The sequence below is a fragment of the Aspergillus foveolatus genome, assembly GCF_047715535.1.
Source record: "Aspergillus foveolatus strain CBS 279.81 unplaced genomic scaffold BDW70scaffold_66, whole genome shotgun sequence".
NCBI classification, from domain to species: domain Eukaryota; kingdom Fungi; phylum Ascomycota; class Eurotiomycetes; order Eurotiales; family Aspergillaceae; genus Aspergillus; species Aspergillus foveolatus.
The window spans coordinates 101,121-122,345 of NW_027396130.1; the positions used below are offsets into that span (position 1 = coordinate 101,121).

General features: G+C 51.6%; 8 protein-coding genes across 8 annotated transcripts; 2 read left to right on the plus strand and 6 right to left on the minus strand.

Annotated features, from left to right (window-relative positions):
- Nucleotides 1–279: 279 nt before the first annotated feature.
- BDW70DRAFT_163298 (uncharacterized protein) lies at nucleotides 280–825 on the minus strand (the record flags this gene model as incomplete). The annotated part of the gene is made up of 2 exons (XM_073741280.1): nucleotides 280–491; nucleotides 549–825. 2 exons carry the CDS (start codon nucleotides 823–825, stop codon nucleotides 280–282), a joined length of 489 nt encoding a protein of 162 aa, XP_073592526.1.
- An 892-nt stretch (nucleotides 826–1,717) lies between these two features.
- Nucleotides 1,718–4,480, minus strand: BDW70DRAFT_163299 (ferric reductase family protein; the record flags this gene model as incomplete). The annotated part of the gene is made up of 7 exons (XM_073741281.1): nucleotides 1,718–2,972; nucleotides 3,024–3,145; nucleotides 3,192–3,244; nucleotides 3,297–3,526; nucleotides 3,588–3,899; nucleotides 3,950–3,990; nucleotides 4,040–4,480. 7 exons carry the CDS (start codon nucleotides 4,478–4,480, stop codon nucleotides 1,718–1,720), a joined length of 2,454 nt encoding a protein of 817 aa, XP_073592527.1.
- A 949-nt stretch (nucleotides 4,481–5,429) lies between these two features.
- Nucleotides 5,430–7,528, minus strand: BDW70DRAFT_142966 (C1 family peptidase). Its single transcript, XM_073738022.1, has 4 exons — nucleotides 7,318–7,528; nucleotides 7,164–7,252; nucleotides 6,253–7,113; nucleotides 5,430–6,197 (listed from the first exon to the last, which is right to left on the minus strand). The coding sequence occupies exons 1-4, from the start codon at nucleotides 7,424–7,426 to the stop codon at nucleotides 5,763–5,765; spliced, it is 1,494 nt and encodes a 497-aa protein (XP_073592528.1). The 5' UTR covers nucleotides 7,427–7,528; the 3' UTR covers nucleotides 5,430–5,762.
- A 1,084-nt stretch (nucleotides 7,529–8,612) lies between these two features.
- BDW70DRAFT_171089 (NAD-dependent epimerase/dehydratase family protein) lies at nucleotides 8,613–9,578 on the minus strand (the record flags this gene model as incomplete). The annotated part of the gene is made up of 1 exon (XM_073743120.1): nucleotides 8,613–9,578. One exon carries the CDS (start codon nucleotides 9,576–9,578, stop codon nucleotides 8,736–8,738), a length of 843 nt encoding a protein of 280 aa, XP_073592529.1. The 3' UTR covers nucleotides 8,613–8,735.
- Nucleotides 9,579–10,153: 575 nt separating this feature from the next.
- Nucleotides 10,154–11,758, minus strand: BDW70DRAFT_142969 (P-loop containing nucleoside triphosphate hydrolase protein; the record flags this gene model as incomplete). The annotated part of the gene is made up of 1 exon (XM_073738023.1): nucleotides 10,154–11,758. A coding segment is annotated over exon 1 (1,325 nt), but the record flags the coding sequence as incomplete, so codon positions are not given.
- A 1,646-nt stretch (nucleotides 11,759–13,404) lies between these two features.
- Nucleotides 13,405–16,007, plus strand: BDW70DRAFT_163303 (transcription factor domain-containing protein; the record flags this gene model as incomplete). The annotated part of the gene is made up of 7 exons (XM_073741282.1): nucleotides 13,405–13,531; nucleotides 13,587–13,671; nucleotides 13,723–13,825; nucleotides 13,893–14,794; nucleotides 14,884–15,297; nucleotides 15,353–15,588; nucleotides 15,643–16,007. The coding sequence occupies 7 exons, from the start codon at nucleotides 13,405–13,407 to the stop codon at nucleotides 16,005–16,007; spliced, it is 2,232 nt and encodes a 743-aa protein (XP_073592531.1).
- Nucleotides 16,008–16,746: 739 nt separating this feature from the next.
- rglB (polysaccharide lyase family 4 protein) lies at nucleotides 16,747–18,881 on the plus strand (the record flags this gene model as incomplete). The annotated part of the gene is made up of 4 exons (XM_073739569.1): nucleotides 16,747–17,407; nucleotides 17,465–17,556; nucleotides 17,607–17,621; nucleotides 17,667–18,881. The coding sequence occupies 4 exons, from the start codon at nucleotides 16,747–16,749 to the stop codon at nucleotides 18,879–18,881; spliced, it is 1,983 nt and encodes a 660-aa protein (XP_073592532.1).
- Nucleotides 18,869–20,781, minus strand: BDW70DRAFT_142971 (acyl-CoA dehydrogenase family protein). Its single transcript, XM_073738024.1, has 3 exons — nucleotides 20,107–20,781; nucleotides 19,802–20,027; nucleotides 18,869–19,735 (listed from the first exon to the last, which is right to left on the minus strand). Exons 1-3 carry the CDS (start codon nucleotides 20,711–20,713, stop codon nucleotides 19,030–19,032), a joined length of 1,539 nt encoding a protein of 512 aa, XP_073592533.1. The 5' UTR covers nucleotides 20,714–20,781; the 3' UTR covers nucleotides 18,869–19,029.
- Between the last annotated feature and the right edge of the window lie 444 nt (nucleotides 20,782–21,225).

Consider the following 21,225-nt stretch of genomic DNA (forward strand, 5'->3'; position numbering starts at 1 on the left):
TATGCTGAACATCTATTGGTTCCATGGCTTTGACAATAAGAGAACAGGTATTTGTTTAGTCAGAATAAAGTAGATTGGCTTTTGTTACTGATACAGATGCAGAGCCCTTGGCAAAGTTACTCAGTGAAAGAAAATGTGTACAAAGGAGTGTAATGGCCACAGGTCAGGGTACTGGAGAGACCCCAGATCGCAAAGCATGAGAAAAATCCCCAGGTCAGGCCAGGAAAGACCATGTTAGTCCTGCTTGTTATGGGCGTCCAGGAGACCGAAACTCTCTATTTAGAGAATCTGGACAGGAACACAAGGAACAGCGACGTTGGCGAGGCCGTTCTGTATACCTTTAGAATCCGGCTTGAGGACAGCAGCACGAGTTTTCAGGAAACCTACCAGTTCATTATCACCCGCATCACAGCAAGCAACATGGTTGTTGCACTGTCCACTAACAAGGCCCTGGCCACCACCGGCGCCGAGAATACCCTCAACGGAAGCGACTGCATCATCCAATCAGTTTCATCTGACAGGGAAAAGAAAAATGGCAAGGGGCATACGCGAAGAGCAGCCAGAGTACTTCCCAAGCAAGCCGTCGCTCAGCACACTGCTCGTTCCACCAAGGAGGTGAAGAAGACCCTCCTCTTCCTCCTGAGTCAAGGAGACGCTGTTGTCAGTGCTCTCGCAGCAGGAGAGGTGCGCGTTGCCGCAGGTGTTCTGTTCCTGGGCCTGAGAGATGATCGCGGCGTTGCTGGAGCCGGGGGCATAGGGGGCTGCGCTGGCCATCTGCAGTCCAAGGACGGCGATGGCGATGAGGGAAGTGATTGTGAATTGCATATTGACGTGGTGGTTCGGTGGATAATTCCTTGCAAATACTACTTTGAGGTTTCTTGGTAAGATGCTGCGATGACGATGATGATGAGGATGATGATGAGGATGACGAGGTCTAGGACTTGAGGCAAATTTTATAACTTGAGACGACTGGTTCAGCAGCGCAGAGAACTGACCAAGACTAACTCTGTCGGCTATCGCACACGGGCCGTCAATATTGAGAATCCCTTGCATTGATGTTCATCAAGCGCATATGACATCTCGTCTATACGAGTATGCATGCCAGTGTAGTTATGATAGCCGGCAATCCAGTATCGTTGCCGATCTTCTGCGGGGCATTTCGCATACTCAGAAGAAACCTCAGATGGTATCATATGCACAGCCCTATATGTTGTTGTTCGATTATGGCGGACATATCTGGCCATACGATGTCGATCATTGCATTGACGGTTGAGCTCAGGGCTTGGCTACCGCGTTGAGTATAGACGCAATATCCGAAGTCAATGTGACATCTCTGTTACCCGCGCGACATCCCATATATTGAGCCCATCACTATTGCCTTGGTGGCTCAGGAGCTGGATATGTCATGCTCGGCGAGTGTCGGGACGCAAGCAAGGGACCGTGGTATGAATATCCCCCTTGATGACTTGACCACGCTTTATCGCTCTTATTCATGGTCACTCGTTCACACAGCCAAGATGACCATCTGTATGTAGACGATTATGCATCTGCGCAGCCTCTATCATGTATGTGCTGTATTCAAGTCTGTCCATTCTAGATCTCTAGACATGTCTGTATATACGTCTACGAAAAAATAGTATACTCTAGTCCTCAATAATCTATCACTTTAAAAAGCCAGGCAATCAAGTCCATCCATTGCCAATCCCAAAGTCTCGTCCTACCATGAAAAACTCTCCTCTACATACGCAAGTTGGTATCCCCTCTTCAGTGCCTCAGCTACCGCCCCCCTGGCCTCATCCGCCATTTTCTGGGGCCCACAAACCAGCACCGCAGCGGAACAGTCACTTATATGCGCTTCCTCCGCAAAAACTGTGATAATTTTTTCCAGATTCGGGCGGCCGGGTCTAATATCAGTGTCAACCTCAGCCTCATTGTCCAGTTCAGGCGGGGGCAATGTGGGAATATTGGAAGGCTGTGAATGTGATATTGGCTGCCGGCGCTGTGGTTGGTGAAGCGTTGAAATGGAGCGAGAAGAACAAGTAGCGTAGAATGACGCGCGAAAATCCTCTCTCCCCAGCGCGGTTCTCAGATCGGTAGAGAGCAGTCGGTAGATGAACGCTTCTTGTCGTGTGACCCAGACGAGATGCATATCTTTGATACGCGTGCGCGATTTCTCCTCATTCCCATCCACGTCTTCGTCATACGAGTCAGAATAAGCGCCAGAACCAGGCTTATTAGCCCTCAGTGGCTCCGACCGCGCAATATGGTCCCGAATATACGGGAACGCAGAGGCAATCCCGGTTCCGCCCGCAAGCAAGAGTACAGAGTTGTATCTCCACAGCGGAAATTCGTGTCCGTAGGGGCCTTCAAGGAGGATTGTGCTCTTTGTCGAGAAATCTGATGACCTGAGGCATCGGTCCCTGAGTTGCCGCGTCCAGCCGTCGTAGGGACGGATCCAGAAGGTTAGTTCCAAGTTCATCTCTAACTGGCTGGGTTCGTTGGCAGACGAGGAGCGCCTCGTCGGCCCGTCTGAGGAAAATGAGTCTGACAACAGCGGGATCTGGGATACATCCACTGTCTCGTCTCCTTTAATCACTCTGGGCGTCGATCGGCCGGAGCGCGACAAGCCGCGACTGACTTTGACCTGGTACTCCCAGCGCCCTAACGTGAACGGGTGACTTTCCCATCCAGTAAGTCTGAACGGCTGATAGAGGAAGTAGTATCGCCCAGGGCAAGGACAGACGTTGGCAGCAGATCCAGGCACAACAGTTAATGTGATAAGATCGGCCGCTTTGTCATAGGTGGCTGTACTGGTTGTAACCTGTACCCTGGTTCCGCTTCTTTGATGGAATCGAACATGGACGTTGCCATATATTACACGGATTATACGCAAACCGCGATCGAATACCCAGATACCCACGGGGAGCCAGAGGTAGAACCAGTATTCATGGGTCTCAAATATTATGGTGTGGCTGACACATATTGTTAGTATGACGGGGCTTGGGATGGTCGTAAGCACGCACTAAAAACACCCGACAAGCAGGACTACTGAGAAGACGATGTGGATGAAGAGGAATGTCTCGTACGCGCGGTGGCGGAACCATGTTACTGCAGCGGGGAGTATGAGTATCATCAGAGCCATGGCCTGTGCCGGTTAGCATAGTCACGACCGTGATCAAGGAACGGCTTACAAGAGCTCCCCATAAGAGGTACGGCTTGGACAATTTCCTCCACGGATTAGAATCTGCAAGAGTCAGCCCATGCTTCGCAAACCTCTGGGTAAGAACTGGACTGACTTTCAAAAAACAAGACAAGATAAAGAGCCGTATGCACCACCGCCTGGATTGTCGCAATCCACGCGACATGGCGGTGAAAGACATTAAAGGTGGCGAAATTCCAGCCCGTCGCCCATGCGCAAATGTTGTTGCGGCCAGCAAATAGCCATAGTAGCGGCAGGTTTGCGAACGAGATAATGCCCGTCCGATCGGCCATGTACCGAAACAGTTGGGTGGAGGTGGAAGGCCAGCTATTGCACAATTGCGAATCAGTCGGATGAGTGCAAGGTAGAGAGGAATACTAGAACGTACTATATATTGTCCGTAGATAGGCGATAGCTCACGCTGCAGAGGACTATACTAAGGATCCAGAATCCGAGGGTGACCAGCGCCTCGGCGCGGTTCGAGAATGTCCAGCAGAGGAGTTTGCGGCCGTGGGATGGGAGAGCTGTTGGAACGAGAAGGTGTGTATAAAGGAAGTGGTGGATTCGCCGGAAGGGAGTGTATTGAAAGAGTACTACGGCTGATTGTGTGATATCAAATCGGGAGACGAAGAAGTGTTGCACTATTTTGTTTAGCATCCCTATTGAGAGGACGAGGGCCCAATATAGGTAACCGAGATATCTGTCTTTGTTAGAACGTCATGCCTGTTGGTCAGATCAAGGGTCCCGTACCCATATGCATAATGCATCCAGCTTTCAAATGCCCATGTATCCTGTCAACTGCATTAAATATATTCCTCAAAGAGAGCGAGAAGAACCCACCATAGTCAGGAACACTCTCCGAAAATGCTCCGCAGACAAGAGCACTGGGTATCTGATACTCTCCGACATGTCGAACTCCCCATAATCCACCCTTCGCATACCTCGAATTGCGTCCTCGGTCAGGTTCTCCCTAACACTGTCCCTTGACAACAACTCCAGTCCCGCATCACTACAAATTCCATCGAGCCGTGCAATCCCAGCCTCCCGCTCTTCAGGCCGACAGTAAACATCCGATGAAGCATAGATCGACGTAACAGCCAGTGGGTTCTGACACCGTTGTTCGAGAAATTTCCGTGATGTTGACCCGGCGAAAGTTATATATGTATAGGCTGTGACGATGGAGTCGACACACCGCTCATTGACGGGGACGATGCTGGAGCGGGCTTGTGCTGCGGGGATCCAGAAAACGAGGAATAGAAACACAGTGAAAGATGGTTGCATGGTTAATTTGGATGTATAATAAGAAAGATATAAGCAGCGGGGTTGGTTCCTCAACAAAGGGTCTCAGGCATGTCTGGGGAGACAAAATCTCCTGATCGCGATCCGTTCCGCAGCAAACAACCTGCAACTCGGGCAGTATCCAGAACGACCTGTCGTATGTACAGAGCGAGAACAAGAATATATACAAGGAGAACGACCAAGGTGGGCTACTACTAGGCCAGAGCAGCCGAGCTCGTTGCAGACGGAGGACGGTGAGGGGAAGTGGTGGAGACAGTCGATTATCAGATCGCTCGCTAAACGTCCAGTGGCCGCTGATCAGGTGACCCTTAATCTAATCTAATCTGAGAATCTGATAAAGTTACAGCAATATGATTGGCATTTTTGGCATGACTCAGCAGGATCCCAGAACGCAGCAGTGCCCTTTCCCAAGCAGGAAAGGTGCCATTCAGGCCGCCTCCAAGACGAGCGACCTGCAAGCGGCCGTTGGATTGACAGCCCTCATATAGGACCACCTGATAGTCGCTCTGCTTCGAGCTTCTTATAGTCTCTAACAGAGACGAGTTGTTTCGCGGAGGAGAAGGCGTTACGAAGTGACCTTCCCGCTTGACAATACGGAAATATCACGCAACATATGCAACAAAACAGCTAGCAACCACAAAAACTCTCGCAAGACGTAGGTGCGAGCCAGTATTGATCTTGAGAATCTGGTGAAGTCCACGTTGGCGAAACGATGTGGCGGCCATGCTATCAGCAGTAAACTGGCAAAAGGAGACTACGTACCCCCAGAATCATCGGACGCGCATCTTCCCATCAAGGAACCCTTTGACAGTGGCGGTCGGACAGCCAACGTCCGACTGTAACGACAGATGGTATCATTAATTGGCTGGAGCTTGGGAAGACCACGAAAAGAAAGCGGATGCAGCATATAGCAACCCAGGATTGCGAACAAGAGCAGCAAGGGCAAGTCGTGATAGACTGTTCGGGACATTATCGGATGGACCTCCAGCAAAGGATCTGAGCATGAGTAACAGAGATAACCAGCACGTCTTCTGAGGTTCTCAGCGTCTGCTATCAATGGTGCCGGACTGCGTGGACTCCTGCCGACATACCCGCCCTGCACGAGGCTGCTACTGTGTAGAATGGTTTTAACGGTAAGGTATCGGAACTGTCACTGCATAATTGCCCAGAAGTATCGACTGCGCTCGTTCCCCATAGCATGAAGAAGATGCTCGAGTGAGAAGCATGCTAGTAACTCCGCCTGGATAGTTCCCTTATCCGAGCATCAAGCAAGAACACCCATCGGATCCCACCGTGGCAAGATTTTTGGCTCCTGCCCGAGAACATCTCTAATCTCAGCAGGAACAAGACTAAAGTCAACCACTGCCTGGAACGTGTACTCGTCCATCCACCTATCGGTCATCACAAACCATCCCTTCTCACCGGCCCCCTCGCCCCAAGAGTTCTCGACGCGCCAGCGCACCGGTTCCCCGTCTTCCAGGTGTACAGCCGTGATAACCATGGCGTGAGTCATGGCTGTTTCTCCGCTGGTGAGCCGCTCTGCCTTGTTCATTCCCAGCGTGACATTGAAGCCGAGAGTGAGGTCTATGAGCTCAGGGTCCATGACGCCGCTGACTTTGTCAGAGAACTTCCCCACGTCGCAACCGAAGAAAACTGGGTGGCTGGCTTTGAGCATGGCAACCACGGCTTTTTTGAGGACCTGGGCAAGTCAGCTAGATGCGTGACGCAAAGGGTTATCGACTAAACTCTCCCACCTTCATTTCGACATTAACATAGGTGAGCGGCTTGCCCTCGACGACGTTGCCAAGCTTTTCCACGGTTAGTAGCCGATTATATTCGTTCCTGGGGTCATTGACAAGACTGTATAAGCGACTCGGAGAGACCCTTGTGCGTGTTGACTGTGAGAAACCCTGCCGCCCAAACTCCAGCGGCGTCTGCCGAATCTCCTTGGCCTTTCCATCCACATCGTTGTACTGCCACACGAACTCTCGATCAGGGCTAGGAGGCGGCCCGAGCATGATCGTGACAAGGGAATGGATCTCCTTGAGGAAGTTCTCCTTGACGGCCCCAAGCTGTACTCGCTCCTTCAGCTGCGCGCTAGTCGCAAGCTTGCGGAGGACGAGCGCTTGTTCGCGGAGTTTTGCAGTCAACAGCCAGTTCATTTTGCTGCTGTTCTGCGCATTGAAGGTGTCTGGATAGATATCGTGCGGCACCAGTCCATACTTCCTCACCAGATTAGCAACCATATCCCACTGTCCGCCATCAGTCACCGGATCCTGAAGGAGCTTCTGCACCAAGCGACCTGAGATATCTTCATGTGCCGTCTCAATGATCGTCTCGAAAAAGAAGTTGGCTTTCTCGATCTTGTCCCAGTAGAAGAGATACGCCTGGCTGAGCTCAAATTCTTTCAGCCCGTACGCTTTCATAATCGGTACCCGGAATATATTGGTCGATGCAAAGAGCCAGCATCGCCCAGAAGATCGCTGGTTCGTGATCGGTGAGCCTTCAATGGGCACTTTGACATTGAATACCTGGATGTCGGATCGTAGGGCCGATCGGTTGGCGAGGAGGTCGGTGTAGGAGGCGCCAGCTAGACTGGAGATCGCCAGACGGTTCTGGCTGGGTTAGCCCTGCCTAGTCCCTGGGTCGAAGCTGCCAGCCTTACCTTTGGATCCTCAAGGAGTGTCTCGTTCCAGTCCTCCAGGCGATGGAGCGACAAGCTCGGTTCCCGCTCTTCGATTTGGTACGGTGGAGCTAGAATGTCAGTGGCACTCTCCCATGTCTACTTTTAAATGTGACCTTAGGACAGCAGAACCTACGAGACTCTTTCTCCTTGTGTTTATCGCTCATCGGCGGTGACAGAGCGATCTCTGTCTCTCCCCAAGGGCTCTTCTCCTCGAGAAGGGGCACTGAGTAAGATGATCCCATCTTGCTTGCGGTCCGCAGCTGGCTCGTCCTGGTGAGAGTGATAGAGCTGGTTAGAGAGGGAAAATAGCCGTGGTCAGAGTCGGTGCGGGGAAGTGAGGACCGGGAAGGCGCCGATAGGAGACTGGCAGCGTATTGGCCAAGAAGAGAGCACGCGATGCAACCAGCCTTGCTTATCAAGCGGCAGCCGCATCCCGGTAATACTTTGGACAGGCGTCTGCAGTAGAAGGTGGTAAAGCCGTCCTTGACTGCAGGAGTATAACCTATAGCTTGGTAGCAAAATAGGTCTGGCCCATATACCCATCTAATCATGAACAAAAACCGTGAGTTCTCCAGAATAGGTAGGTCTCGGTAACAGACTGGGCCAGTAGAGAGTGCAGCAGCGGTTATAATTATATATCTGTCAGGCAGTAGCATCGGCATACAGTACTGCCTTTATGCATCGTCGTGGGCTTGAACACTTACAGCCCTGTCTACAATGGCTTATTATCATCCTAGACACATATCTAACGTGCAAGAGCGTAAGATACTTCTCTGTTTAGTAGGATTATTATTATTCTCGCAACCGTTAAACATTATTATCCTTCTTAATATTTAGCATAATTTACTTGCTGTTTTCAAATCATTTTAGTACCCATTCCGGGTAAATGTACTACCACTTTATACTTACTCTGAGTACCCTTACCCTATTTCTTTCAGCGGAATCACTAATGGAGGGTCAGGTCGAGTTGTTGAGCTGTGCCATGCGAGGGCTTGCGTACTGAAGAAATACATGGTCTATAAAGCAGGCGTACCTTCGCTGCAGACCGAAGAGCATGTCGACTTGGGGGAGACAGTGCCGTGTCTAAGTCCCTGAATGGTCGGGCTTAGGGCGCGGTAGTGTCAGCGTAATTGTTTTGCGTTTAGAGCTGGTAATCCTGGACAGACCTACTCTGATTGAACGATGACACCGGCTGGTCAGCTACTGTAATTAATACATCTACCAGTCTGCATTGACACAGGTCTAGGAATTCATTATGAATTCGTTATAAGCCAAAGTATGTCATGATATCAAATATGAACAATCGACACTTGGAGATGGTCAGTCTACGCGTATACTGTTGGTGCTGCAGTTGCCCTACTGGTCTGATAATGGTTCCTTTTCAAAAAGGCGGTGGCACTCCAGTTAAGAGGTAAGGCAGTTTGATATGAATGGTGCAACGTATTGAATGCAGTTTATGATCTATAGTTACTGAGCAGTCAACCAACGCAAGCAAATACACCCTGCCCGGCAACTTTTCTGTCCACACATACGATATCCACAAGACTCGACCTACTCCTTCTCCTCATGCACCCACCCGATAATCTTCTTCGCCTTGTCCGTCGTCCAGAACGCCTTATTCCCCTCTAAACCCGGCCTGATCTCTGCATTCGGATAGTATTTCTTCGCAAGCTCAGCGGACGGCGTACTCTGCGTTGTCGTCGGCGCCGCGATATTTAACACCTGGCAGCCTTTGAGATTCTCTGCGCGCTCAACAGAAAGAAGACACGCCCTCGCCACAGCCTCAGGGTTTACCCATCCCCAGAGCTGCTTCACCGCTGCTTCCTCCCAGTTGCTCTCGTGCTCTTTCTGCACGTCTTTTAGAGGCGCGACTTCATGGATCCGTAGACAGGCGATGTTCATCCCGGGGAACCAGTTTACGAAACTGCGCGCCTGCGTTTCGGCTTCTTCCTTCGCAAGGGCGTATGAATCCGTCGGGCGTTGCGGTGCTTCTTCGTCCAGTGGGAAGTAGTCGAATTTCAGCGGTTGATTCGCGTACGCGAGGCCCAATGCATTCACCGAGCTCGCGTAACAGACACGGTTGATGCCCAAGGTGGCTGCGGCGTGGAACCCATTGAATGCGGCATTCACGTTATTGTTGTGCACCTTCCAGTCGTCCTTGCCGACGGGGTCTGGCAGGGCGGCAAGGTGGATGAGCGCGTCGCAACCCTTGAAGGCCTTAACAACGGCGTCATAGTCGTTTGCGGCATCTGCAGTGCGCATTTCCGAGTTGGGCGTGCCATCGAAATCTTGTTCTGTGCGGTCAATCTGGACGGTTGCGTGGCCAGCTCTGGAGCACAGTTTGACGCATGCGCGGCCGACTGTGCCGCGGGCGCCGGTGATTGCGATTTTCATGGTGTCGGTTCTTATTATTAGATATGCACTGTGGAATTTATGAGACGGATTATTGGAATGTAGTGGATATTTCGGCAATTATATGGCTGGTTTCCGGGTTCTGTTCATGACGTTGTCTTGCGTCACGGCATGAGCTTCCATGACGTGGAGTTCTAGCCCTAAGAGGCAGCACCATGATAATGCAGATGGATCTTGGAACAGACGTATAGAGCAAGTATCTGTAAATAGGACATTAGTTCTTCGCCAAATTCATGGCAGCACTGATCAGAGCAGATGACTAAACGCCTGTTGTTTCTTTAAATGCTCGTTGGACGAATTGACCTCTTCGACGAGAATGTCGACGTTGTCTTTAAATGGATGAATACTGCTAGGAATATGTCGACCTTGCGAAGGAACTAGATAAGCGGTGGAAGGCCTCATAGAGGCCCTTTTGTCCTAGTCGTCTCCTGGGGCGAACTGGGTAGGGGCCAGGGGAGACGGCGGCGTGGTTATGTCTCGCCTTTTAAACATACTGACAAGTTGGAATCTATCCAGGTCTGAATCTGTTATATTATTCATTTGCATCAGCCCAAGATGTAGAGACCTCTGCATGGCTATCGTTCGTTACGTACAGTCATGATGTGTAAAACCGACCACGGTGCTTACAGGCCAGTATGTCTGATGTATACCAAAATTGCCACCACTGGCTAGTTACTATTGTCAGTTGCCCACTCCGCAGCACGGGCACAAGCCTCCTCTGGCTGCCTCTTATACTGCAGGAGGAAACCCTGTACCTCTGCAAGACTGAACCGACCTTCAGGTAAAGCCTCGGCAAACTGCTGCGCAAGTCTATCCAAGTCTATCATATCGACATCCTTCTTTTCCGTTCCCTCCAGCTTTGGTGCATCTGGCTCTATCTCCGACTCGCCCTTCACCTCGCTATCAGGACCAGAAGGCGCATCGCTAAACATGCTCCGGAAGAGCTCCCGGAACTCCACGCGCGACGGTAGCTCGAAACGGATATGCATATCGACGCGTCCAGGACGGATCAACGCGGGATCTAGATCCTGGGGTACATTGGTCGTCATTATGAGAATGCGACCTTCCTGCGAGGACACGCCGTCAATGGCGTTCAACAGAGCCGAGAGCGAGATCGGTGTAGGCGGGGACGTAGGGACTGGAGCACCTGGTCTCGCCCGCTTCTTCATAACGTCAAAAGATGTCGTTGTATCTGCTGTGACTGGGTCCTCATTTGCCCTTTTCAGGGTCATGCCGGCTGCGTCGATGTCCTCTAGAAGCACTACACACTGCGTCGGGACCTCAGAGAACAGACGTAAGAAATGCGACTCGGAGATGTTTGGATCCAGGAGACTGAGGACATAGATATCGAGTCCAAAAACGCCGGCAAGTGCGGAAGACAAACTCGTCTTCCCCGTTCCTGGCGGTCCTGAAAACAGATATCCCCGACGGTAAGGAATACCATGGTTTGCGTACCACTGGCGAGTATCTTCACGTAGATACTCACTCATATCGTCCAGCACCGCTTTCTTCTTGCAACTGTCCAAGATCACAGTCGAAATCGCTCGGGAAGGTCTGGTGGTGATCCTGTTCCACCGGACAAGATCCCGCACATTAGACATCGCGCGGTAGACGCTGATCTGCGACTTGGCGAGTTTCTTGCTGTACGCATTTGCCTCCTCTATCAGAGCGCGGAGCGGATCAAGAGAGAGGCTCAGTGTCTGTAGCTTGAGGTGTATGCGTTCCTCGGCTCCATCTTGCAAAGTTGTGATTGTCCGACTCGGCGCCGAGTGGCTGAATAGCACCCATCTCCCTCTGAAGGTGAATAGACGGGAACCGTTAAACGGCTTGAGTTCGAAAGTGCTTTTTCCGAGTACTTGTGGCGGGCTGGCGTCGGGGGGCCCCATTGGGCCTGCGATGGCTGAGAGCAGGCCCTGACGTTTTCCAGGGCGATGGTGATTGTCGGTGACTGCGAGGACGCAGCAGAAGTTGCGATCTTTGAAGATATGGTCGTTCATCCACTGGATTACGTCGTTGTAGAGGGGGTCATGCTCGTTAATGTACACTGTCGCTATGCATGTGTCGGCGTATCTGTTGACCAGGTTCCAGACGGATCGGAGCCATGTCGCCAGACCGGCGAGTGCGATGCCGATGTTAATTATAAAAAAGGTATCTAGACCAAAAACATTGTGTATACGCTCCATTGTGTATATTATGAAGAGGTCAGTTCCTTTTTTTCTTTTTATTTAGGTGTGGTGTACCAATTCTATGAGGGATGACGTCATCTATATTTAGGCAGATGCGGCTGAGTGATGGATATTGTTGCCTGCGCTATCTACAGACTGCTCACTAACAAGTGGCAAACATGGACTGTATTCAGCAAAGTAACATGCAAAGTCTTGAATAGCAGATTCTTAGTAACATTAGTGCATTGTGAAAGCAAACACACTTTAAATGGGATACGAAAAATCGTCCATCTGCATTCTCCGTCTCGTTGTAATCTCATCACGTCTGGGCCAGGCCACTACCGTACATGATATCACCCCTTTATTATTTTTTTTTTTTAAATTGTCGTCAAGGCTGAACCCAGAGTCTCAGCATTGGACCATACATTGCGTTACAAAATCCAGATGACAGCACAAAGCATTCCGGTGCTCATGATCTGCTTTCTTTACGAAAAGAATCTTAAGCGAGGCTATACCGCGGCTAGAAACTGGCTGACTTGCAGCAGTAGAGAATGCCTAGAACTAAGTTATGTCCATCTACGTATGCTGGCTCTGCATACATCGTGTTACGCGGTGGGTTCAATTGTACCAGGGCCCGAGCCCTATCTAAGCTCCAACCCCTGCAGTGACCTAGAAGATAGTAACTATGCATTTTCCCCATGCGGAGAGCTGGGATTTAATACGTCAATGCTGTATAATAATATAGCCAAATTTCGAACCAAAGGTAACAAAACAATTGTACCTCTCCCGTCCCGCAATACATCCGCCGACTGGTCCGCCCAGCGCTGTTAGTTCAATTCCCCGGTCTACATCGTAACTATGCCTGTTATATCAGCGCCAGCCGAGCTTCTTCCTGATGCGTTGATAGTGGTCAGCAATGCACAGTTTAAGCAATAGCGAATAGTATATCTGCCTACAGTAGCGCCCGGTATCCAGTTTGAGCAAGCCCAGATGCCTATCCACATATCGCACATACGTACATGCGGATGAAGCGCATGGTAAATAAATGCGCAATTGACATATCTCGGTATCACTCCCTCCTAGCGAGGGGCTCAAAATCCCTTAAGGATAGTATCTAGTATCGTGCTCTTTATGAGTAGGGTTCAAAAAAGTGAGGGTATGTGCTTGCTTCTTTCATCAGTTCGGAAGAAGACCTGAAGCATAGATACGTTCTCGTGAGATATCCAACCCTACAGCGCTCCATCTACTTCCACTGCATCAAGAACAAGACGTCTACACCAAAACGTCTACCCAGATCGCCCAGTTACTGGTTTGAACCACCCTTCTTCAGCAATTCTCGCCCTTCCTACTCATTTTCCGTCAATGTTGAAGATAAACTAAGGTTGTCCTAGTCAATTCCCGAGGTCTTGGCAAGCCCGTCAATGACGGCAGAGCCCGGCTTTACCTGGCATATCCTTTGGCTTGCTGCTTGCAGGTCAAATAATCTGTTATTAAGGGCAAGGACAAACTTGGCCTCAGGCATAAATCGGAACGGCAACCGAGACCCGGACGCCAAGCCCGTTGTTCCCACTGTTCCGGAGCCTCGGAATTCATCCCGATGACTTCACTTCAACACAACCTTCAATCCAGTATTCCAACATAGTATGAGTGACACCTTGTCGACGCCGACGCCGCCGCAAGATGCCTCTCGCCGGCCGAAGCGGCGCAAGATTGCGGTAGCCTGTGACGAGTGCCGCGCGCGCAAGGTGCGTTGTGACGGCGTTCAACCTGGTGCGTGATGAACTCCAGTAAGGAGCCATCTGCTAACTTTATGTATTTCGTGCAGTTTGTGGGCCATGTGCAAGAAGAGCGGATAGAGGCTCTCAGTGCAAGTACACAAGTGAGCCGGAGAAGAAGAGGGCAGCACAGGAGTACGACCACTCTGTTTGCTGTAGAATGCCCCCGCTAATGCTTCTAACCAGCTATATTGCGAGCCTGGAGAACAGGATCAGACATTTAGAAAGTCCGGCCTATTTTTCCGGGTCTTCAGAGGCTCATAGCTCTGAGAGATCTGGTCACCCGTCTGTATGCTGTACATTCCTCTGCCGCTTTCACGGCGATTTCTTCGACAAGTCTAACGGCTTTCGAACAGGCTACAGCCCCGAACAGACCATTGGGCTCAACAGCGATACCACTTTCTCTATCCTATACATCCAAGGTGTCACCAGTTTCCCAGACTAGTATCTCTTTCCGTGCCGATTCAGGCCGCTCTCCGTTATCAGGTTTTCCTGCGAATAAGCCAGGAGGCAATGCCAACTCCCTGCTGGGTGGAGCGAGAGACTTTACTCGCCGTTTCTCTGAACCTTCTGAATCCACGGACGGAGTGAATGCCATGATGGGCTCTGTGGAAGAGCGGCCTTCTCAAGAATTCTTCGGCAGCTCAAGTGCCGCGAGTTTCATGCGCCAGATCAAGACTGCGGTGGACAAGAGAGTCTCCTCTCCAAATCAACGTACTCCAGAGATTTCCGCAGAGAGACGTCCCCGCTCGAGTTTGGTTTCGGCCCAGAAGGAAAGGCAAAGTGCTGTTCATGACTACGTACTCCCCCCTCGGAAAATGGCAGACAATCTCATGAACGTGTATTGGCATTACGTCTTTCCTCTGTACCCCCTCGTCGATAGCATTCCTCTCCGGGAGGAATATTCACGGATATGGACAGGAGAACCGTTGCAATCCGACGAAAACATGCTGATGTGTACCTTTAATGTCATCTTCGCTCTTGCCTGCCAACTTGCTGATTTTATTGTACCAGAAGAGCGTGAAGCCTCAGCGGCTGCATTTTTCTCACGTGCTAAAGATCTTTTGCATTTTAACCTTTGGGACTCGGGGTCGGCTGCCCTAATCCAGTGCCTGCTACTGATGGCGCAGTATCTTCAGAGCACCAATTCAGCCCATCAGTGCTGGATTGTTACCGGTCTAGCCGTCCGAAATGCCCAGAGTATGGGCTTGCACTTGCCACAGACCATTACTTGTCTCCACAGCCCACAGGAACAGCAGTTGGCGCGAAAGATCTGGCATGGTTGCGTTCTCATGGACAGGTACGCCCCTGATTTCTATTTGCAGTCTTTGTCTAACGGTAGTCTAGAGTAATCTCAATGACGTTCGGACGCCCTGCCATGATCTCGAAAGCGTCATGCGGCTCCGTTCCTCTACCAGCAACCGTCGATGAGGAGTATATCGCATCAGCCTCGGGGAGTGGTGTAGAACAACCAGCTGACCAGCCATCGATCATGGCATTCTACGCCAAGTCCCTCGAGCTCTACGATATCCTGAACGACATCCTTCTGAGTCTCTACAAGCCCGTCGTGGAAGAAAGCCCTGAAGATGTCTACGACTTATACTTCAACAGAGACACGAGTGAAGATGAACTAACCATATTTCAACTCGACCGTGCCCTTACCAGATGGACGCGCAGCCTTCCGGCCCATTTGCGCGGTGAGCCCGTCTCGGGATCGAATAGCATAATCTTCTACCGTCAGAGTGTCGTGCTACGAGCAAGGTATGCCACTACCTCATTATAACCTGCCAGGTTACTAAAACCAACCATGGGACAGGTTTCTGCACGTCCGAATGCTCCTCTTCCGACCGATTCTCTCCAAGTACTGCATAGCCCGCGATCTGCCCTCCGACCCACTCATATCACTCACCGATTCCTTTCCCCAAAGGGTCGCGCTGCAATGCTCCATCATCTGCGTCAATGTCGCTCGCGACGTCATCGAGTTGATCCACACTAACATTCCCTGCGATGGAACTTCCGGGCCGCTTCCGGCTTGGTGGTACAATATCCTATGTGAGCCTCCGGAAAACTTACCAGTTCACCCAAGAGCTAACGCACGAGTCCTAGATGTATACACCGCGGCAACAGTCCTAGTTGCCAGCCGCCTATGCCCGTCGGTCATAGAAGAGGTAACCGAAGCAGCCATCACGCGGTCGTGGAACTGCGCGTTGGAGATCCTACGAAAATACCAAAGCTACAGTACCTCCGCTCGGCGATGCGTGGCCGCACTGGAGATCCTCTACGAGCGGGCTATTTCTGAAGCTCCTGCTGGGGATATTCCACCGCAGTCGCAATCTGGCGCATCCATGGCCAATACGATCGGGGACATGTCCTTGGGGGAAGGCATGAATACTAGTCTGTTGGAAGGCTTTGACCTGCCTGACTTTCAGGATATGTCGTGGCTTAATAGCGTTCCCAGCCATCTCTACTGACCTAAGCCTTTGCTCACCCTGGTCTCTTTGAATTTTTCCCCTTTCCTTATTTTTTCTATTTTTTCCTTTTTTTTTTTCCTTTTCGTGTGCCGGTGAATGTCTCATCTGTCGACAGCCTCGAGTCATTCGGAAAGTCCTCGCATTCGAAGCCCAGTTCAACCGTCAGTCCTAACGCTTCTATTCCATTGGTAGGGTATTAGACCGCAAAAAAATAATGTCATACTCGCATACTTAAGGTTGAAAGCTAAGCATCAGCATCAGCGGCATCGTCTGCGCCGCACCTCCCCAACCCTACCCTTGAACGAAGCGATCAAGTTTCTGCGAGCTCTCAGCTCCGCATCGTTTAATGTCGGGTGAAGATACACCGAACAATTTTTCCGTCAATCTAAAGGCCGAATGCTCCCTTGGCAGGGGGAAATCCCCGCATTCCCCCCGCCGGGATTGCGGAGGCGAATGACTAGAGTTGGCTCACGATGCACGGCGCTGCAGTGCTCTTTTCATTCCCAACGCACCTCGCGGCCACTGTGTCTATTTTAAGACAGATGCCCCTTTCCTATCTCCGATGCAAGAAGCATGGCGCAGTGGCTTGGGAGCTTGTCCCACAATTCGGCAAGCTTTACCCCGGATTTGAGAATCTGTGGAGAATTTGATCACCGGCACACACCATAAAAGCCAGGATCTGCTGCATCGAGAGAATAAATCTCGAGCCGTACGCCTCTGTCAGCGCATAGGCCCAATTATGCGTCTCGGTGTCTGTTTCAGTCTTGCTGCGGCGGCCAGTGTCGCACGCGCAGCCCTCACTGCAACAGAGAATGACACCTCCATTGTCCTTGAGAACGACCGACTCAGAGCCACTTTCGACAAAGACAGGGGTAGTATTATCGACCTCTACCTTGATGGTCAAGATTTCCTAGGCCCGCAGTCTGGATCGACCGGGATCGGGCCCTATCTCGACTGCTACTGCACCCCCTCCGGTTTCTACACCGCTGGTTCGACAAATCCTGTAACAGAGCTGGTGCAAGGCACAGACTCAACCGGCACAAAATATGCAGGCATCATCTTGAACGATACATATACACCGACCGGCCAGGAGTTCCAGCAGTACTGGTTCCTCCGCGACGGCGAGACCGGTTTCCATATGTTCAGTCGACTGGCGTACTACAACGAGACCGCCCCGTTCCTGCGCAACCTGCAAGAGCTCCGCACGCTCTTTCGCCCGAACACGGATCTGTGGACACATCTCACCTCGAGTGACCTGCAGACTGCGCCCTTGCCCAGCGACGAGGCGATCGCGGAGCAGATCGTTGTCCAGGACGCGACCTGGAGGCTGAATAACACGCCGGACGATGCGTACTACCAGCAGTTTTCAGACTACTTTACCAAGTACACCTTCTCAAACCGTGCGTCTCACTTGGGGTTTTTCCTTTGTTAGCTAAGGGGCTAATTGATCTAGTTAGACTGGCGAGACAATGATGTCCACGGACTCTATGCGGACGGGTCTACCTCGGATGGGACTACATACGGTGCATGGCTGGTGATGAATACAAAGGTCAGTCTCATTCCTTCAAACAGGTTAAGCATCATTGCTGACAGTTCTAGGATACCTACTATGGAGTATGTGCATTTACACCCCTAAACAGATCCTAGCTGACAGACCAGGGCCCGCTGCACTCTGACCTCACTGTCGACGGTATAGTCTACAACTACATCGTCTCCAACCACCACGGCGAAGGCACTCCGAACATAACCAACGGCTTCGACCGCACCTTCGGACCGCAGTTCTACCTCTTCAACGGCGGAGGATCCTCTTCACTAGAGGAACTCAGAGACGAGGCTCGCTCTCTCGCAAGCCCGAGCTGGAACGCCGACTTCTACGACTCGATCGCCAAACACGTCATTGGTTACGTCCCTTCGTCGCAGCGCGGCAGCGTGAAGGGCACGATCAAGCTGCCCAAGAACGCCAAAAATCCCATCGCCGTTCTCACTGTCGACGGCCACTACTTCCAGGATAACTCCGCTGTCCCCTCGTCCCACCAATATTGGGCGGACATCGACAAGAATGGTCGCTTCAGCATCGACCGCGTCGTTGCCGGCAAATACCGACTTACGGTCTACGCAGACGGCATCTTCGGCGACTTCACGCGCGACGGGATCGTCGTCAAGGCACGCAAATCAACATCCATCAGGGAGACATGGAAGGCCGAATCTGCTGGCACAGAGATCTGGCGTCTCGGTACCCCCGACAAATCCTCCGGCGAGTTCCGCCACGGCGCAGCCCGCGATCCTACCCATCCCCTCCACCCTCCAGAGTACCTGATCTACTGGGGTGCCTACGACTGGCAATCCGACTTCCCCAGCGGGGTCGACTATACGATCGGTGAGAGCGATCCAGCAACAGACTTCAACACGGTCCACTGGTCCGTCTTCGGACCCACGCCCGATAACCCTGTCGCGGAATCCAACACCACACACGACTGGAAGATCCGGTTTGATCTAAGCGCGAAACAGCTGCACGCACGTAAGACGGCCACACTAACGATCCAGCTTGCGGGTGCAAAGGCCGCAAGCGGAAATACGGACGTGTATAACGCGTCCGAGCCGTACGCGAATCTCCCGCTGCGGAGCTACATCAATGAGCAAGAGGAGCCTTTGACTATGGTTATTGGCTACGATCAATCGAGTAGCTGTATTGTGCGGTCGGCAGTTAGTTGCTACCAGGTGCGTGAGAAGTGGGAGTTCCCGGCTAGTTGGTTAAAGGAGGGGAGTAATTTACTGACGCTGAGCTTGCCGACTAATGGGACGAATTACGAGAGTGCGGTGTTGCCGACGAGCGTGTACGTGCAGTATGATGCTTTGAGATTGGAGTTGAAGTGAGACTGCAAGTTGTTCAAATGGCTTTGCCTACAGTGGTGGCTGAGTGGTTGTTAAAGCACTTTCCACTACCCTGCTATTCCATATCTAGGCATATTCGTGAGACAATAAAGTATTATATACAGACAATGCATTTGCGGTACGACGAGGATTACAGCATAGCCTTCGGGAACGACTTGTAGGCCTGGCGAACACCCAGATCGGCCAGGATCTCCTCCGTCCCACCAAGAATCGAATCGAACTTGTACGTGCGGTTGAACATCTCAATGACGCGTCCCATGCCCGTCTGCGTCAGACCGCGTCCGCCGAAGATATTCGTGGCCTGCTCGGCAATCTCACCCGCGCACCGCGTAACATGCGACTTGAGCAGTCCAATAGGACCACCGAGGTTCTTAGACTGCTCGGCGTAGGTCATGTTGTTCATTTGGTAGGCGATGGACTCGAGCCAGGCCTGGTTTGATTCGGTAAGGGAGATCATGCGGGCGAGTTTCTGGCGGATTACCGGTTGCTCGATCAGGCGCTTCCCGAAGACGATGCGCTGGTTGCACCATTTCAAACACTCCTCAACAACTGTCATGGAGAAACGCACGACCGCGCAGACCATCATGTACCGCTCGTGGTTGAAGTTCGACATCACTACGATGAAACCCTTGTGTTCTTCACCAAGAAGGTGGTCAACGGGGACTTTGACGTTGTTAAACTCGACGAAGGCGGTTGCGGCGGTTGTTGAGTAGGAGGTCTTGATCTGAGTTGTTTCGACGGCGGAGTCGCGGGGGATCAGGAGGACGGAGAAGCCCTTTGCGGTCCGGCAGGCAGTTACAAAGTAGTCCGCGTACATGCCGTTTGTGATCCATTTCCTGAGCAGACATTAGTACCTTGCTCACCAGGCTCCGTAAAGAGAGGAGACAGGAGGGGAGGCGCACTTGGTTCCATTGACAATGTAGTATTTCCCATCAGCCGTCTTTTCAGCCGTCGTTCGGAGTCCCGCTACGTCACTGCCAGCGAATGCCTCTGTCACGGCAAGGCACATCTTCTTCTTGCCTGAGAGGACTTCCTCAGTGACCTTCTGTCGGAGGGGTTCGTTGCGCAGCCAGTTCTGGACCGCCGTAAGACTGATGACCATGCCGGCCATGTTACCGTCTTGGAAGCCTGCGGAAATACAATCAGCACTCTTTCTCCTGAAAATGCAGCAGCGACTTAGGATAAGCTTGGACTGGGGTGCACTTACCACGCGCATTGACTCTGACCATCTCCTGCGCAACAATCAAGTCATGCAAATAATCAAACTCTTTTCCATCAACCACACCACCCAGCAGCTTTCGCCCATGCAGATGCTTCCCTGGGCCCAGTCTCATCGCAAGCACGTTCGTCTCAGCCATTTTGTCGATCAGTTCCTGGCTGATGTAGGTTCCATCCTTCTCCTTCTCCGCGGCCTCGGGTGCAACATGCAGACTTGTAAACTCCCTAATCGCCTTCTGCAGTCGTCGATGGCTCTCATTGTAGTAAGGGGACTTGAAGCCAGGACGCAGCCAGAGCGGCTCGGCGTAGGGAACTGGGCTGAGACCGTCCGGCGTGGGATCGATAACTTCCGGCTTTTCATCCGCGATCGTCCCAATGCAGAGAGAGTCACGGTATTTCGTCAAGACTTCATGCCGGTGGAGGTTGTAAAAGTCGGTTGTTGCGTCTTTGCCGGCTATTTGGGAGAGGACGACGCTTCCGCCGGGATGCGCGTCGAGAAATTCGGTTAGGTCATAGACGCGGTGGTCGATGATACACCAGAGGGAATCCTCGGTGTTGTGTTTGGCAACTTCATCGCGCGTGTATGTCTTAGACATAGTTGTTGGTTTGGATGGATTGGGGGGAAAGAGAGGTGTGGGATGAGCGGGAGTGCACAGGAACACAAGTGAGGCTGGGCCTCCGGCAATTAAGTATACCTAGGCAGCGGCTAGACCTCGAAGTATCTTAAGTGAAAATCGTTTCAGATACCCCAGACATTATTTCTGGACCAATCACTTACAGCGAATTAATATTGAGAGCGGGGTGCCGAGGTTCTTACTGCTTCATATCATTGAGGTAGCTGAGGTCGTACCAATTTACATAGCACCCACCAGGTACATCGGACCCTCGGATGCCTCGGATGAATCTCAGAAGTCCATTGAACTCAAGTCATTTCATAGACGACATATTGCAAAGGAGCACCAGTTCTAGCGTAGATAGCACATCTGGCTGTGAAAAGACTGGACGCGCCAAGATTGATGGTTCTATAACAACCTCGGCTCAATTCTTCGCTGTATGGACAGGGCGGCCGATCCACTATATCAGAGCACAGAGTCCAACCTATTTCCGT